The sequence below is a fragment of the Sphaerodactylus townsendi genome, linkage group LG07, assembly GCF_021028975.2.
Source record: "Sphaerodactylus townsendi isolate TG3544 linkage group LG07, MPM_Stown_v2.3, whole genome shotgun sequence".
NCBI classification, from domain to species: Eukaryota; Metazoa; Chordata; class Lepidosauria; order Squamata; family Sphaerodactylidae; genus Sphaerodactylus; species Sphaerodactylus townsendi.
This window is the reverse complement of record NC_059431.1, coordinates 36,010,817-36,028,765: the sequence shown is the minus strand read 5'-3', so window position 1 is coordinate 36,028,765 and position 17,949 is coordinate 36,010,817. Positions and strand designations below refer to the sequence as shown.

Sequence of the window (17,949 nt, the reverse complement as noted above, 5' to 3'; positions counted from 1 at the left end):
TGGACTATTATTTATGTTCTAGCTACTTGATTGATGCATTGTTTGCCATTTGGAGTCCAAGGAGATAAGTTGGAATAGAAGCATTTTAAATATAGACTGATAAATAAATATTAATTATATATTGCATTTTTATTTATAGATGTAAACAGAACAGAAAATAGTAAAGAAAATTGAAACCACAGTTACAATTATATCAAAAGTCTTAAGAAAAAGAAATTACACATATAAAATTGCACACCATGGTCTAAAAATAAGTGATAGCCACTATAAACACTAAAGAGTGATAGAATAATTGTAATAATTGTAATAATTGTAATAATAATATTGTAATAATCTAATAAAAATTTAAAAAATACCCCATATAGTATCTGATAAACCTGATAATGTTATTATATAGTACTATAGGATAGATTAAAACCAATTTAAATATATTTTAAAAACTGTTAACATTAATTATTATCATACATTTCCAAAAATATTTTCCTTAACTAAAAAATATTTCCCTTAAGTATGTTTTTCCTAGCCCAAGAAGAATCCAATGGTAGGGCCATTGGTGGGCGACATTCTATCCAATTCCCAGCCCACCTTCTTCTGACCCAGGAGCAAGTCGGGCCTTCCTGCTGGGCTGACCAACACCTGCCCAATGCCCCAGCACCCTCCCCCCACCCCAAACAAGAAGCTGGCCCAGCATGTAACACATTTTATTTCATAGTTTTGGCAAGATGTTTTTGTAACTTTATTGCTTGCACCTACATTATTTATTAAATGACATCTCACACATTTTTGCACAGATCTTCCTAACCTCACCTATATAGATTATCTTACTGAAGTAACCAGGACAATCTATTCATATGAAACAAATAGATCTCTGAAATGTTTGACCTTTCACAAAGCAAGAATTGTAGCTGAATAATAGCCTTTTCTTTGTTGCTTATATTTACTCAAAAGGAGGTTTGTTTTTTCTCTTTGCTAAATTTCAATGTAATTAACTGAATGATGGACTAATACTATTAATTCTTGAGAATTACAGAACAGGATGGTTACCCAACCTATGTGATTGGATGTATAATTTGAAAATTGCTAATATTTATTACAAAACTGATGAATATCTTCCCTTTCTAGTCATTAAAAAATGATTTACAACCTCTCTTTTAAACCTAGCATGCGAGAGAACAACACTGTCTTTAGAAAGGCAGATCAAAAGGGAAAAAAGATGTGAAGGTATTTGAGCCAAGATGACCTTTTAAGATTCTTGAACAAGATACCGCCTGGAAACTGAATGCCCACAAAAATGTAAAATGGACCTTTTGGTATAGACTTTATTGCACTGAGTGGAACGATGGGGGCAGGGGCCTGACTTGGAATGTTATTTCAGGAGCAATCAGCACAACTAAAAATAGGCTAAGAGGTATCAGAGGGTATCAAATTCCTTTGTGCTATGTTGCTGGCTTTGTGCTATGTTGCTGGCTTGTTTTGGCCATTGACATGACTTGCATAATTGGCAAGTTGTATGACATTATAGAAGCCATCCCTGGGACTTCCAATAAATAGATCATTGCTTAGTAAATGACTATCAGGAGGACTGATGGCCACATGGTAGGTGGTGTTTTCTTGAATTTCCAGGCTGCCTGTAGCAACTCAGTCAGGACTAAGTAATCTAGTTCAAACTCAGAAGTCAGTCCAGATATGATTGTTTTATAAGGCTTGATGGGATGTTTTCAGTTTACTTGGGCTAGAAAGTTGTAGTGTACAGTCTGGTGATTCAAAGAGTGGTGCTGCAGAGTCCTAGAGATGAGGATACTATTTCCTTCTACTCACAAGACGTTTCATTAGCACAGGAAATAAGTCAACTAGGCTCTGCTTCAAAATGAGATGGCAGTGAAGGATTGTACACAGCCTTCATTGCATCTGCAAGCTCTCGCTCAGCAGAATTATTGAATGAGATTCGTTTATTAACATCCCTGCTGATGGGATCCAAAAGTAATGATTTGGCACTTAGCTCTGAGGGTTTTGCAAGCTTTTTTACAGATAAAGTCTTGTCACTCAGCTGCAATCTCTCCCCAACAATTGATACAATAAGTGAACTAGAGGCCCTTTGGCCACCTTCTGGTCCTGTGTTGAACTGCTTTGAACTGCTCTCCATAGCCAATGTTGACAGAGTGCTTGTAGTCATGAGACCCATGTCCTTCATAACTGGTGAAGGCCAACCATGAGGCACTACAGGACTCCCTGTTGGAAAATATCAATTGCTCCCTAGCATAGGGAGTCTTCTCAGGGAGGTTAAAAGAGGCAGTGGTCCACCCACTCTTAAAGAAGCCATCTTTAGATCCTATGGATCTGGCCAACTACTGCCCAGTTTCAAATCTTGCATTTCTAAGGTGGTTGAGAGAGTGGTTGCAGAACAGCTGCGGACATTTCTGGAGGACGCGTCGGTTTTGGACGCTTTCCAGTCTGGCTTTCGTCTTGACCATGGGACGGAGACCATGTCCGTCGCTTTCACAGATGAACAGTGGGACCAAGGCTGGTCAGCGCTGCTGGAGCTATTAGTTCTCACCGCAGCATTTGACATGGTTGATTATGATATTTTGACCCACTGCCCTGCTGATGGTACAATTCAGTTTTGAAATGAATGCCTCATTTCTCCAGGACCAGGCACAGCAGGTGATCCATGGGGTGGGGGTGGGGGACATCCTGGATGCATTCACTTGTTTGAGGAGTGCCTCAAGGGGCTATCCTCTTCCTAGTGTTGTTTAACATCTACATATGGCACCTGGCACAGCTTGTCCAGAGCTCTGGGCTGGATTGTCATCAATATGCAGATTACACACTGCTGGTTCTGTTGATGGTTGGCCACCCAACTGGTTCCCCAGATGTTATGGCACAGAGTCTGGAGGCTGTGGCTGGTTGGTTGGAAAAGGGGAGATCAAGGCTAAATCCATTGACGATAAAGGTCCTTTGGCTGGGTTGGGGCAGTCCAGTGGAGGGTTCCTGCTGTCAAAATTTGGCAGAGCAGCACTACATCTAGCCATGTCTGCAAAGAGCCTAGTTGTGACCTTGAAGTTCTTCATATGTATGGATGCCTAGGTCACTAATGGCAAGGATCTCCTTTACCATCTCTATCAGACTAGGCAACTGGCCCCTTACTTATCCCAGTTGGACCTAGCCACAGTGATCCATGCGACGGTCATCTCCAGTATAGACTACTGTAACTCAGTCTACATGGGCCTGCCCTCGAGACTGACTTGGAAACTAATCCTGGTCCAAATAGCCAGATTCCTCACTGGAGTATTGATGAGAGAGCATATAATACCTGTGCTCCTACAACTGCATTGATTACCAGTGGAATACTGAATCAGGTTCGTGGTTTTGCAAATAAAAGTTTTTAAGGCCCTGAGTGGCCTGGGACCTTTGTACCTGTGTTGCCACCCCAAACTGCCCCTGGAGGATGCTCAGATCCTTGGATAAAAACCTGCTGGTGATCCCTGACCTCAGAGATGTGCATTTGGCCTCAACCAGAGCCAGGGCTTTTTCTGCCTGGCTCCAACCTGGTGGAACTCTCTGTCGCCTGACACCAGGACCCTTAAGCAGTTCTGCAGGGCCTGTAAGGTGGAGATGTCTCACAGGGCCTCTGGCAAATGCCATTCATACATCCCCACTTTATTCTATCTGATTTACTTATCTGTCTTCCTAAATTTACTAAACTAAATTAAATTAACATCACCCTCTATGTATGCTGCGTTGTGTGCCCCCCTTCCCGCCCACAAACTTTGCCCATGAGCAGGTAGGATTTTAATAGGGCTCTGTCAGATCTGGGCTGATGTGGTTTTCTATGGGTTAAGATGGACTACCACCTTGGGGCTTTAAATATAATTGTCTTGGGATTGTATTTTACCTATACTGTTTTTAAATGTGGGGAGGGCAGGATATAAATATAATAACATAAAATGGCTGGGGAGGGCAGGATATAAATATAATAACATAAAATAAAAATAAAAAAAACATTGCTTGGGGAATCCTAGGACATCTTATTCTTTTGTTCCCAAGCACCAAACTACAGCCTTTTCTATGCCCAGCAGAAACATTAAGAGGGACACTACAAAAAAAATTTTGTTTGCACCTTTCCTGTATTTTTGTTTGCACCTTGCACCTTGCCTTCTGAAAAGATGCTTGAAAAGTAATACCAGGGAGCTGGCTGATGGTATTCAGGTTTGAAGATGGGTAGCTCATCACTTCCAGACTGCCCTTGTGTTGTTATTCTTACCCCTGCCAGGAAAATGTTGTACCCATAATTACAGACACATGTTTACAGGCTGGATGGTTTCTCAGACTGCTTCATCCATTAGCTTCTCACAGTTATGTCACAGGTTCCACAATTAGTTGGTAATGAGAGGTCCCATACCAGTAAGGACAGTAAAATGGCCCCAAGGGTATGACTGAAAGATATATAATATAGTAATCTTGCTGAAGCTAACCTTACCTGAGTCTGCTCAATGTCTGCATGGGAGATCTCCTGGGAACCCTGTTTATGCCTCCTTGAATTCCAGGATGGATGAGTAATGTTAGGCTCTCTTCTGTATTTTACAGGTGTTGCTGATCTTTGCAAAAGAAGACAAACAGAGTGATGGGTTCTGGTGGGCTTGTGATAGAGCTGGATATAGGTGTAACATTGCTCGGACACCAGAGTCAGCACTTGAATGTTTTCTTGATAAACATCATGAAATAATTGTAATAGATCATAGAAACTCCAGATACTTTGAAGCAGAAGCTGTCTGTAGGTAATTATTATTATGCTTCATGTGAACTTTGAAATACGGGAATATTGTTATGTATCCATGCACTAGCTCCCACTATGATAGTAAATCGGTTTACCACTCCAGAATGCAGGTGGGGTCCACATTCTCAAATGTTTCTTTATAATAAAATAGGTCTTGTATATAGAAAGCTCAATATCAATAAGAAGACTAGGCTAGTATGTGTTTCTTACCTATGCATACATGATCCCAGTTACATGCTCTACATATGGTGTTTGACCTAATAGTGTATGTTGCTAAAAATTGTTTCCTTAATTATAATAGTTTCCTCATTTTAGGGCAATCCGTGCAACAAAGCCTGCTGAACATACCATAATATTATCTGTTATTCCACATACGTAAGTAGTTTTAAAACCTTCCTTTATTCAGTGTCTATATTAATTTAAAGTGATCTTTGCAAAGGCTGGACAGTGTCCACAAAACCACCTTTCATACCATCTGTGAAATAAATGGGAGTAAAATTGTATTACAACTCGGAATTTATTTATGGTCCAAATTATAATTTTCCCTTAACTGTAGCTACATTTCCTTCTTGGAGAATCATACTATGATATTTTTGTTGCAAGGAATAAATAAAAACCTACAGGTGAGTTTACAGTACAATATTAATAACACTCTCCTGGAAAGCAAGATTTGAGTCTAGTAGCACCATAAAGAACAAGATTTCCAGGGAATACACTTTTTGGAGTCAAAGCTCAATTCATTAGATACCCCAGGAGACACTTCTGCAGTAGAAGCAGAGCCAGATCAACATTTTTGTTGTTGTTGAAGGAGGGCAAAAGGACAAAATGACACATCCAATATATTATATACATATTTTTCTTGATATATATGTATATAATTAACACACATAATCAACAACTCTTTTAAATTATAGAGTGAATGATGTTGATCTGCTAATGAATAATTACATTTTTACATTATTTTATCTATCTATAATGTTTGAATAATCCCTCAACCCCCCTGCACACACAAAAACCCAACCCAAGGAGAACGTTTTTCAGCCTAGCCTTTTCCTGATGTTTTTTAAAAATACTCCACACATAATTCTGACATGGGAAACACCAAATACACTTCATGCTCCTTTGCAGCTGGATAAAGAACAGCCCCCCAAAAGCTTTATCTGGTAATTATGCTGCTAGAAGATAAAATGATTAAACTGAAGCTATTTTACTTTAGTCACTGGAAAAGACAATAATGCTAGGAAGTGCTGAAAACAGTAGGAAAAGAGGGAGACCTACCGTGAGATAAAGGAAGCCACAGTTCCCAGTTTGTATGACGTGAGGAAGTCTGTGAACATCTGCTGAGAACATTTAGCTCCACCTCCTCTTCACTTGCCACAGTCTCACTCAGGCAATAGCTGCAGCTTTTGCCTTACTAGAGGCTGTGACTCCCTTCTGAGACCCCGGGTCTCCCTCTGTCTTCCCCCCATTATGTCCTAGCAGCAGCCTTACCAGGCAAATGGGGTGTGTGCCCTGCAGAATAAGCCATTGAGTTTTCTTCACTTCCTAGCAGCAGCCTAATCAGGGAAACAGGAGGTATGGACACAGCAGAACAAACCGTCTCTTTGGGACAATTGAGCCTCCCTCACCTCCTGCCACCATCCCCTCTATATCCGCTGCCCCCTTTGCCCCTAGATCCAGCCCTGAGTAGAATAGCAGGAGTCGAGTCCGGTAGCACCTTAAAGATCAACAGTGTTTCCAGGTATGTGATGGCGGGAACTTTGACTCTTGAAAGCTCATAGCCTGAAAATCTTTTTTGGAATAAGCAACTTCTGTGAATTTTTGTTGAAATAAGCGACTTCTGCATGCCTGGACACTGGGGGGTGCTGTGTATCTCACTCTGTGTTGTTGCCTCTCTTGTTTGCCCTCCTTGTCTGGGCCAGGAGACCACCCACTAACTTCCTATCTTCCCCATGCTGGTTTCACTTCTGTCCTAACCTCTGACCTGAGTGCATGGTCAATGACAGTCTGCCACAGTGGGGCTTTCCCCCTGTAGCACTTTCTCACTTGCACACATGTGATGGCGCGGTAGAGTGCCCACTTGTTCATAGGGAAAGTATTCCTTAGACTAGGGTTTCTTTCTATCTACCTTTTTCCTGGAACAAAGATGTGAACTGGAGATGCCTGAATAAATGTAAGTTTTACCTTATATATTTATCTCTTGGGAAGTTTCTATAAACTGCACTCACACACACTACTGGGCTGATCCATAATTCTAAACAAAATCTAACATTTTTAATCTTGGCAAACCTATTATGGCAACACTTGTAACAGGAAACTCTACATCCTCCAAACTGGCATTAGCTGGAAAAAGGACCACTGGGAAAAAAATATTGTGCTTTAATATGTACGACTCAGTATGTTTATCGCACTTAAATGTCACAGCATTTCAAGTCTCTTAGGTGATATGTTCTGCTTTCCTGTAGATCAGCTGACCAAGATGAAATCTCTGTAGTCCCACTTCTTCATGCGGGTTTTAATAAGGTATGTAGAATTTATTCTGACTTTCTTTAAGTGATAACTAATTCATTAATCTTCAGCGGCTGTTTGCTTTCATCTATCAATTGTTTGTGTTATCAACCATGAATCCATGCCAAGTGTTAGCTGGGAACTCCTCCACATTTCAACTACACATATTTGAGCAGTAAACAGACAGAAGAAAATCCATTATACTGAAGCAAATCAGTGTTTCAGAGTGTAGAAATAAACTGGCAAATAATTTCTACAAGCCTAAACATGATTCCCTGTGACGGACGCTAAGAAATATGTGTTCTCTTTTGAGTTTGGGTTCCTGAATGTTATCATAATACACTTTCAACTGCCAAGTCTTCAATGCTTGATGGTAGAGGGTGGCTCTTAGCCAGTTTAGGGAAGAAGATGGCTGTGGTGCTGACTGGCATTTTTCCTTCAGGGTCACTGGACTGAGTCTAGGAAGTTTACGCCTGCTCAGCCTGTGGTCCATAAGAAAGACCTGCTCACACAGAACACTGTGGTTTTAGAATGATGTATCTTTTTTAACAAAGAGATACTGTTACTCCTATTTAGCATTTAGCACAAACAGACTGGCAATGCAGTCCTAAGAACAGTTTCCTGAGAGTAAGCCCTAGTGAATAGATCTAAGTAGACCTCCTTACAGTTGCTCAAGGGCCAACTAGAACAAGAAGAAGAGTTCGGATTTATACCCTGCTTTTCTCAACTGTAAGGAGTCCCACAGAGAGAGCCAGCATGTTGTAGTGATTAAGAGCAGGTGGATTCTAATCTGGAGAACTGGGTTTGATTCCCCACTCCTCCACCTGAGTGGCTGAGGCTTATCTGGTGAACCAGATGCGTTTCCGCTCTCCTACATTCCTACTGACCTTGGGCAAGTCTCAGTTCGTTCAGAACTCTCTCAGCCCCAGCTACCTCACAAGGTGCCTGTTGTGGGGAGAGGAAGGGAAAGGAGTTTGTAAGCCACCTTGAGTTTTCTTACTCTCCTCCTTGAGTTTTCTTTCTCGACTCCACCTTGAGTTTTCTTTCTCTCCACCTTGAGAGAAAGGTGGAGTATAAATCCAAACTCTTCTTCATCTTCAAAGCAGTTTACAAATTTCTTCCCTCCTCTCCCACAACGACACCTTTTGAGGTAGGTGGGGCTGAGAGAGTTTGGAGTGAACTGTGACTAGCCCACAGCCACCCAGCAGGCTTCATGTGTAGGAGTAGGGAAACAAACCTGGTTCACCAGATTAGAATCAGCTGCTCATGTGGAAGAGTGGGGAATCAAAAGCCAGGCTCTCTAGATTAGAGTCCTCTGCTCTTTACCACTTCACTACACTGGCACTCATTACATGATATACAACTGCATGGTGCAGTGAGAGCCACAAAGCAGCTGTGGGGTACAACATTTTTAAAAGATGCCTGGGCCCCAATTCAGCTCAGGCCCATGCCATCAGGAAAGGAGTGCCTCCTCCCAACTCCATGCCATTTCCCCCAAACTGAAATAGCCTCAGGTTAGAGTTATTCCCCCTATTTTGGAGCTGCACACAGGGAAACCTGGGCCCAGCTCAGTGAAAAACTGGATTGTGTTGTCTGGCCATTTCTCCTTTCATTTTCCATCTCTTTTTTTGGGGGGGGGGTTCCATCTTTTTTTAGAATTGATAGCCAACCGCTGACTCCTACTACTCCTAATTAGCAGAGTATGCTTGATATTGCCATTTGTCCCTTGCTTATTCCCCCCTATCTACCATTCCTCACCATCTTGGTAGACCATGTTTGGACAGCCTTGTGCTTCTGCTGCTGATTGCAGCTGCTTTGTCGGTTTTTCCCTGTGTTCTCAGTATAAAGGAATTCTTATAACAAAAGGACTTACTCTACAACATTAATTATATTACAGTAGCATCGTTTTTATATGACAGCCTAAGGATTGTTTTAGAAAAGGGAAATTAATCTCTAGAGCCCTTATGTAGGTACTTACTTGCCCTGCTGACGCAGAATGCAGCTGCAGCTGTGAATGGCAAGTGTGGCACATCCTGTCACCAGCATGTTAATTGCAAAGGCATCTGCATGGCATTTTAAGGATTCATTTGATGTATCCAGATGCCCTTTATTCTATGTCAGTGGTTCTCAACCTGGGGGTCGCAACCCCTTCGGGGGTCGAACGGCCCTTTCACAGGGGTTGCCTAAGACTCTCTGAATCAGTGTTCTCCATCTGTAAAATGGATAATTAGGGTTGGGGGTCACCACAACATGAGGAACTGTATTAAAGGCTCGCGGCATTAGGAAGGTTGAGAACCACTGTTCCATGTGAACAGAAACTTCTTCCCTGGCTGTTCCTGTGCCAGCTCACAGTTGTCGCTGTTGTATTAACACAATATGTTCAAGCTAATGTGTGTTGCCAATACAGAGGAGTGGAAGAGGAAGAAGGAGAGTGCCTTTCCAGAGACACTCCATCCCTTTTTGGGTTGTATGCAGGGATTCTTTCTGTAAGACCCATAAAGTTGCTGTTTTCAACCTGGCTGCTTCAAAGGCAAAATGTGGATTTATTAAAAAAAAAAGTAAAATAAATTTATTAAATAGCCTGTATCATATACAAAACAACTTTCACCAAAACAGCTGACAACCTGGGGGTCATAATACATAATACATACATAATACATAAAACATAATACATAAAACATAATACAAAACCCCAGAACATATAATTAGTAAGCAAAAGGAGGTAAAATTCAAATGTTTCTACAGACTTGTATAGCTTATAGCTTCTTGGTTTGTGTTGATGTACTTGGTGGGGGGTTATTTATTTATTTACTTTCTTACCTTATTTATAGTCTAAGTTTCTCACTTAGACTCAAGGCAGATTACATAATTTAGCAAAGCAACAGGAATAGTGTGAGGGCCAAACTAGACCTCCAGTATGTACAGGACGTATGTCTGTCTGAACAAGGCTAGTCAGTTTTAAGTGTGGTGGTTACTTTAGTGTTTCGCCATTGCTGGTGCAAAGGTGACACAATGGCAGCATGAATTAATTTTGCTAATATAGTTTTTCTTTTGTGAGAATGACAGAATTTATTAACATAATTAGGACCATGCTTTGTCTGTTTTGACAATGATAAGCTCCTTGTGTGGCGTTGGTGTTTCTGAATGGGTTCCTCTTGTAAATGACATTTTAAAGTCCTGACCCCATAAACTGGTAGAATAAGGGAGCTGTTCATATGAATTAGCCTAGGAGGGGGTTTGCTCCCATGAAAGGTTTGCATGTTTGCATACCTTATTTGAGATCCTCTGCTAGTCACTGCACTGGGAAAGCAATAGCTCAGGGCTCTATCTGCCTTTTCTGACGGTTAGAGTATTAGAGGAATCAAATACTTTCTGAATTTACATGGCACTCAAGCAGGGGTGTAACAAGGCAAACTGTAGCCCTGGGCAAAACCTGAGTTGGATGCCCCCCCGCCCCCCATGGGCGGCCACTCCACCACGACCAAAAATTTTTTGCACCAGGACATTGGTGCCTACAGGGGGTGCATTTTTAGCCATATCAGCTCCAAAATCTCAGCGTCTCATCAGGAGACTGTCCTTATGCTACCCCCCAAGTTTGGTGAGGTTTGGTTCAAGGAGTCCAAAGTTATGGACTCCCAAAGGGGTTGCCCCATCCCCCATTGTTTGCAATGGGAGCTAATAGATGGGGGCTACAGTTTTGAGGGTCCATAACTTTGGCCCCCCTAAACCAAACTGCACCAAACCTGGGGGGATCATCAGGGAAGTCTTCTGATGAGATCCTGAAAGTTTTGAGACTGTGCCTTCAGAAATGTGCCCCCCCCCCCCAGCCTGCAACCCCCATTGACAGCAATACAGAAAACTCAATGCAGAACAAAGATTCTTGGGCAAATTTCTGGGATGTTCCTGCAGGGGGCGCATTTTTGGATGTATCAGTACCAACATTTCAGGGTATCATCTGGAAACTGTCCTGATGGGACTCACCAAGTTTGGTGCAGTTTGGTTTAGGGGGTCCAACGTTATGGACCCTCAAAGGGGGTGCCCCATCCCCCATTCTTTGCTAAGGAGATGGGGCTATCCTTTTGAGGGTCCATAACTTTGGACTCCCTGAACCAAACCTCACCAAACTTGGGGAGTAGCATAAGGACAGTCTCCTGATGAGACGCTGAAATTTTGGTGCTGATATGTCTAAAAATGCACCCTCTGTAGGCACCAATGTCCTGGTGCAAAAGAATTTTGGTCGCCACTAGCCTAAAAACTGTGCCCCCTGCAGGCCAAAAACGAAAAACCACTAAAATACCCAAAAACGAACCCTGCATTTTGATGCCCCCCACAAGGTGATGCCCTGGGCAACTGCCCACCTAGCCCAATGGGCATTAGGCTCCTGCACTCAAGGATTTGGACCAAATTAGTCACTCATATATCCTTATTTTCCTGAGTCTTGTTGGAAATGCTTTCTGGACATAGGAAATGTTGCCTCCCACCCCCTGAGTCTTCAAACATTCATGCAGACCAAAGAAATAGAGTGCAAATCAAGTAAATGCATACAAATTAAAAAAACAAGTACTATTCTGGTATATCTCTTCATTTAAGCTCCTTCACACAGTATGGTGAATGGAGCATTTGTAGCAATGGCATACGCTATAAAAGTTCTTAGAACGTTGTCTGTAAACTGGGGCCATTTTTACTGGCAGCTGGAATCTGGAAATCAGCAAGAGCTCTTTTCCAAGCTTCCACCTCCTGGCCAAAAAGGAGAACTGCAGCCTTCCTTCTTATCCTTTTATTGCAAGGGAGACTTTGAAGGAAAAAGAGAAGAATGAAATCAACATGCCCCCCCCCCCCCGCTTCATGGAGGAGGAAACAAAATCTACAATTCCAGCACTGTCAAGCAAGAGATCTCTCAAACTATTTTTACCGGTGTCTAAAATCTGTTTGGTTTGTATACATAAGAAAGCAGGGGGAAGGGTTTTATGTAATGTGAGCGTTTTGGCCAGTGTAGGTTTTGAATTCACGTCAGTCAAGCCCAATTGAGGCAATTTGGTGGCCACCTGCACCTTTTGCAAAGTGAGGCAAATATTTCTCATTATACAATACGTGGTCAATACTAGATAAACACGGCTTGATTGGTGTGCCTTTTGAGGAGTATTGCAGCACACCAATAAACAATATATTTTTAAAAAATATTTGTCAAAGGGATTTTAAAAAACATTATGAAGCTAGCATGATGATAAACGATATCTATTTTTTGCAAGAAGAATGGAGGAGGCTGTTTGACATGCTGCATTTCTTTCAGCACAACCCTTTGGAGTTTCTTCAAAGGTTTGTTTGCTGACCCTGGAACTGTTTGTTCTTTTATAGGGAAGCAACATCAAAGTCTGTGTACGGATCTTAAAAAAGGATTTTTTTGATCCTCCATTAACATTATATCTCAATAAATATATAACTGCATCTTGCAGTATGAGTGACACAAATTGGTAATCCTCAGTGGGTACTGGGTGGAACCATATCTGTTCCTTGACTCTGGACTGTATAGATTATATTTTTTATAATATTTGTGCGTGAAGGTTCCCCGTGACCTTTTCAGTGACCTTTCAAACCTTCAGTAGCCATAGGCCTGTTTTGGGGTGGAGAGTAATAGTTCATAAATTTATGAGTGACTGAAGCTTTTATCACACTTTTATCACTTCTATGTGTTGGGGTTTTCATTCAGTATGCAAGGCCTCTTGAGTTACAAAAATATCAGTTTTATTGAATACTGCATTTGCAGAAAGTATATGCAAGAGTGCTTTGGACAGGGCCAAACCAACAACAGGAGAGAGAAGGACAGAGGTGTAGCTCCAAGGAGACGAGGGAGTGCGCGACGCACGGGGCGCATGCCCCTGTGGGGGTGTGGCGAGGGTCTTCTGGGGGCGGGCAGGGGCATGACGGGACATGAAGGGCGCTTTTCTGGATGGGGGCGGAGGACGCACTGGTGCACCGGGCACTTTCCCCCCTTGCTACGCCTCTGGAGAAGGGTGCATAACAGCAAAATGCAGAATTAAACTTGTTCCCTTCTGCTGTTACAGGTCTCTAATTGACTCTTCTAACCATTCATACACATACCTTTCATAATCTTCTCACCAATTGTAGCTGGGAGTTACTAAAAAGAAAGATACCAAAGGATTATAAGTTAGCATTTATTTCTTCCAAATATCATAAGGATGCACTTAATTTCCGAATGGTTATTTCAAAAGACAAGCCTTGTGGCACCTTAATGACTGACAGTTTTACTGTCGAATGTGTTTCCTTGGCCTAGAGCCCACCTTTCAGATGATCACTGGCATTTATTAAACCAAAGGTCATCAACTCTTGCACAAACACAAAGTACAGAGCCCCCAGGCAGGTTGTACCATAAGACACATGTATTGAGTGGGACAGAACTGTAGCTAAAGGTGCTTGCTGCTCCTTGCCATCACACGTCGATTCCAATGAAGACTGAATGGGATGATGGCCGATCTGTCCTTTTCAATTGCCTTCTCCAATAAAGCAGGGAGAAGAGATTCTAATTTCAAGAACAAAATGGGCACATAGGTGGGGGTGCTGAATCTTTGATTACGTATCACCCCTCATATTGTTTCCTGCAGTGATTTTATCCCTTCAGGCTCATTTTTGGTATCAGAACTCAGCTGCGGGGAAAATAACTTCTGAGGACTGACAGCAAGAAGGTAATCAGGAGTCAGAGAAAGAATTCAGCAGCATCTCATTCCACGTGTCTGTTTTGCTCTTTACACTGGAGACACACACACCCCAATTGTGTTTAATAATTATTGTGGCAGTCTATGATTTAAGTCCGTTCTGCTTCTTCTGCCATGTTTAGATCAGAGTCTCTCACTTATGCAAATCCAATGTGTGATTTCCCAGAAGCGCATGTCAGTCAAACTGTGTGATTAGCAGAATTCTTATTAAAAAATTTTGAACATTCCACAAACAAGCTTTATTTTTGTGTACTAGGTTGTGGCATACATTATTTGCTTGCAAAGTGCTCATAAGAACATTGTACTGGGCCAGGAAGTGCTACAGCTAAGGGGTTATAGCCCCAGCTTCATTAGTTGGCATCACCTGTTAAAAGGAACTCAGGTAGTCGGGGATAGGAAAGTCATCTGCCTCCTTACACTAAGTGATGCTGAGCTACACAAGTCAATGGCATGACTTAATACAAGGCTGATTTATCCATCTGACTGAGGACAATGAGAGTCAAGTCTCAGGAATTCCAACCAAACTAATTAAAAGCATATAACATTTCATTTGGTTCTAAGTGGGAACTTAATAGTAGTATACACAAATGATTAAAACCAATTGTATTAATTTCTTATCCTGTTTCTCTTTCTTCTCCCCTTCCCAGGTTTTTTGGGAGAATAGCAGCATAATCGCATGTTACAATGAACTGATTCAAATTGAATATGGTGAGGTACGGTCACAATTCAAACTACGGTACGTGAAAGTATATGCAAAAAAATATAAAGGAAGTACCAGATTCATAATGCACAATGGGAAATGCTTTTATCTGTGGGACTTGCATATTGTGTAATTAGGGTGTGTACAGATAATAGCTTATCTGACAGTTTGAACTTGCAGGCTAGAACAGCCGTTGTATGTGTATGTCTGTTTTGAGAATCTGGAGTGTGTGTGTGTGTGTGCGTGCGGCCGCGTGCACGTGCACGTGCGCATGCTGTAGGATTTTCAAGACGAGAGGTTCAGAGATGGTTTGCCAGGTAATGCATCTTTAAAAGAAAAGTTTCAGTGGGAATTAAAGATATTCTGAAAGTTTCACATGAGAATGTGTTTGATAATGTTAAGTAAAGGAACGTCAGTAGAAACATTTTAGGCAACGGAAATCCTTTGGATCCATGTCTTCCGTTATTTATTTGTTTGTTTGTTTTTTGGAAGGGTGCAGCTGTAGTTATTTCAAGTTTACTGCAAGTGGAGTTTCCATAAAGTATTCTATCTATAAATACATGTATTAAAGCAGGTTCATTGAACCAATGTCTTCCAAAAAGAAAGACTTTTTAATAAAAAAGGTTTCTGTGTTTCCGTGTTTTCCCTCTATCTGATCCATGTACTACTATAACTCTGTGATGTTGTGGTTATCAATATTAACAGTATATAATCATTTGTTTATTCCAGGGCTTGCAATTCAGTGTTTACAGCTCTAGACCACTGTCATGAAGCTATAGAAATAACTAGTGATGATCATGTTATTCAGGTATGGAAAAGGCAGAATTTTTATCTATTGCCCCACAATTCTGTCATCATCTCTTTAGGCTTTTGTTATGTTTTTGCTTTGCTTTTTGATTAGCTAGTGGGAGAGGTTTTTTACAATAAAATGTGCATGTAGTATGCGTGCTGGATACTGAACACAGCACATGCTGGTTGGATGCACTTCTAAGCTTGAGCTTTACCTGTTTGTAGACATGACTTTGCTGTTTTACAGTATGTTAATCCAGCTTTTGAGCGAATGATGGGCTATCAAAAAGGAGAGCTAATAGGAAAGGAGCTCACTGAACTTCCAAAAAGTGACAAAAACCGTGCAGACTTACTGGACACAATCAACACATGTATCAAAAGAGGAAAAGTAGGTGACCCAATTCCTCCTGTATCCTTAAATTATCAAGCTGTGGTTTGTTTTGGAGTTCAAAATGTTCTTCCTCAGTTCCTTTTTGGTACATTACAGATTTTAAAAACGCTTCATTTTAGCTGTTGCTTTGTTGGCAAATACAGGTAGCTAGATCTTAGATCTGTTCTAGAGAACGGAGAAGACATTATCCATTACATTTTTTGTAATGCCAGTGATTATGATTTTAAAAAGGTAGGCAGCCATATTGATCTGTTGTCAAATCCAAAGCAGAAGCTGTGTAATACCTTTGATTAAGACCAGCCAGCATAAAGCAACACATTGTGCAAGTGGAACTTGAAGATTTATGCATCTTAAATATGCAGAGCTGAGACTTAAAACAAAACCTGGCTTTTTTGCATGGAATCTGGAAACTGAATTCTATTGGCGAGGCAAATATCTGCGTTCTGCCTGACATGGGTGGACCACTTCTAAAATAAGGGACATATTGTTCCTGGTTCTAATCCATTTATCATTGGCATCCATAACATGTTAATATAGACTAGCAGTGCAGTCCTGAGCGGAGGGGGGGGGATGCTGAGGAGGCAGTGTGATCCCAGCACTGGCATAAATGCCACTTATACTGGCATAAAAAGCATTTATCCTGGTATTGGGGAGCTGCATGGCCATGCAACACTCTGGCACCAACACAGCCATGATTCCAGGGCTCCTCCGTTGCAGGAGTCCAAGCCGGTGCTGAAGGGGGTGTTCTGGCACCAACACAGCCATGATTCCAGGGCTCCTCCGTTGCAGGAGTCCAAGCCGGTGCTGAAGGGGGTGTTCCCAAAGGTGCAGCCAGTTTTAACCAGCTTCCTGAATTCACATTTGCCAGCACAGACTTACACCAGCGAAAAGGTAGGCTCAGCCCATTGTGCTCCATAGTGGGTCTTTCAGAGGTTAGGGGAGCATCGCATTTGGCTTGCTGGTTGTGGCGCAGCAAACCTCCTAGGAGGTGGCACAGCTGCACAGTCCCTGGACCGGCTGCAACTACCCTGCCCCCCTCCCCCGGACTGCACTGTTAAGGACCCAGTCGAGGTTCATGATAGTGTTGTTATAGGAAATTGTGACTTCTTGTTCATCTGATCTCACCAGTATTCTTTTTTTGGCATTTACTTTGCTTTAAAAGTTCTGTTCAAGAGGCTTCCATGTAGTAAATGTTACCTAAATGTAAAAAGTCCTATTCATATTGCCTTCCATGTAGTAAATGTTACCTAAATTAAAGGAAGTGGGATAAGTAATTAGCTTGAGCAGAAATGTGATAAGTGTTATAAGACTCCCGAAGATAGTATAAATTCATTTTTTTTGGTTAGAAATTTGTGACAGAACATGATGGACTAACAGCCCAATCCAGACTGAGCTGGCAGCCTGGGACAGCTCCACTCTGATGCTGGCCTGCCCGCTCCACAGGGCTTTCCTATAGCATGGGAAACCCAAAAAAAGTTTTAAAAGGAAGCTCACGGAAGAATCTCCCATGGGGAAGAATAGACATATGCCACGAAAATTGTGGCATATCTCCGACAAGGGCTCCTCTGGCACACAGGGGCCAACTGGGCACTGGAGGCCAACCATAGTTGACCCCAACTCCTAGAACGCCCACAGAATGCCCACAGATTCCCCTCCCCCTCAGATTCGACTGTAAATTTCTTCATGTTCCATTCTTTATTATGGCTATGAATCTTTAAAAGACTCGGAAACTGGTGTACTTGAACCTGTGTCAGTAGGATATAGTATCTTAAATGCTATCCACTTTGGTTTGTTGTTTCTGAAAACAGAATTGTGTTCTGCCTTGTGTATTGCTGTATTATTTAGGAATGGCAAGGAGTTTATTATGCACGGAGGAAATCAGGAGACAATATTCAACAGCATGTGAAGATAACTCCTGTGACTGGCCAAGGAGGGTAAATGTGTTAACTAAAAAATCATCTGTATTTTCCCTTAATTATGCAGACTCATGCATATGTATGTGTTATCTATTTAGCTAATTATCTTAATATATGTGTATGCACACACTAAACATACA

At 41.7% G+C, this 17,949-nt stretch overlaps 1 protein-coding gene across 2 annotated transcripts in view; it reads left to right on the top strand.

Annotated features, from left to right (window-relative positions):
• Positions 1-17,949, top strand: part of PDE8B (phosphodiesterase 8B) — a 53,255-nt gene that overhangs the window by 14,372 nt on the left and 20,934 nt on the right. For both annotated transcript variants that reach the window (XM_048504040.1, XM_048504039.1), the window contains exons 3-9: positions 4,585-4,775; positions 5,090-5,149; positions 7,240-7,297; positions 14,661-14,749; positions 15,443-15,521; positions 15,750-15,890; positions 17,739-17,827. In XM_048504040.1, the coding sequence (XP_048359997.1) occupies positions 4,585-4,775; positions 5,090-5,149; positions 7,240-7,297; positions 14,661-14,749; positions 15,443-15,521; positions 15,750-15,890; positions 17,739-17,827 (707 nt within the window). The remainder of the gene's footprint in view (positions 1-4,584; positions 4,776-5,089; positions 5,150-7,239; positions 7,298-14,660; positions 14,750-15,442; positions 15,522-15,749; positions 15,891-17,738; positions 17,828-17,949) is intronic.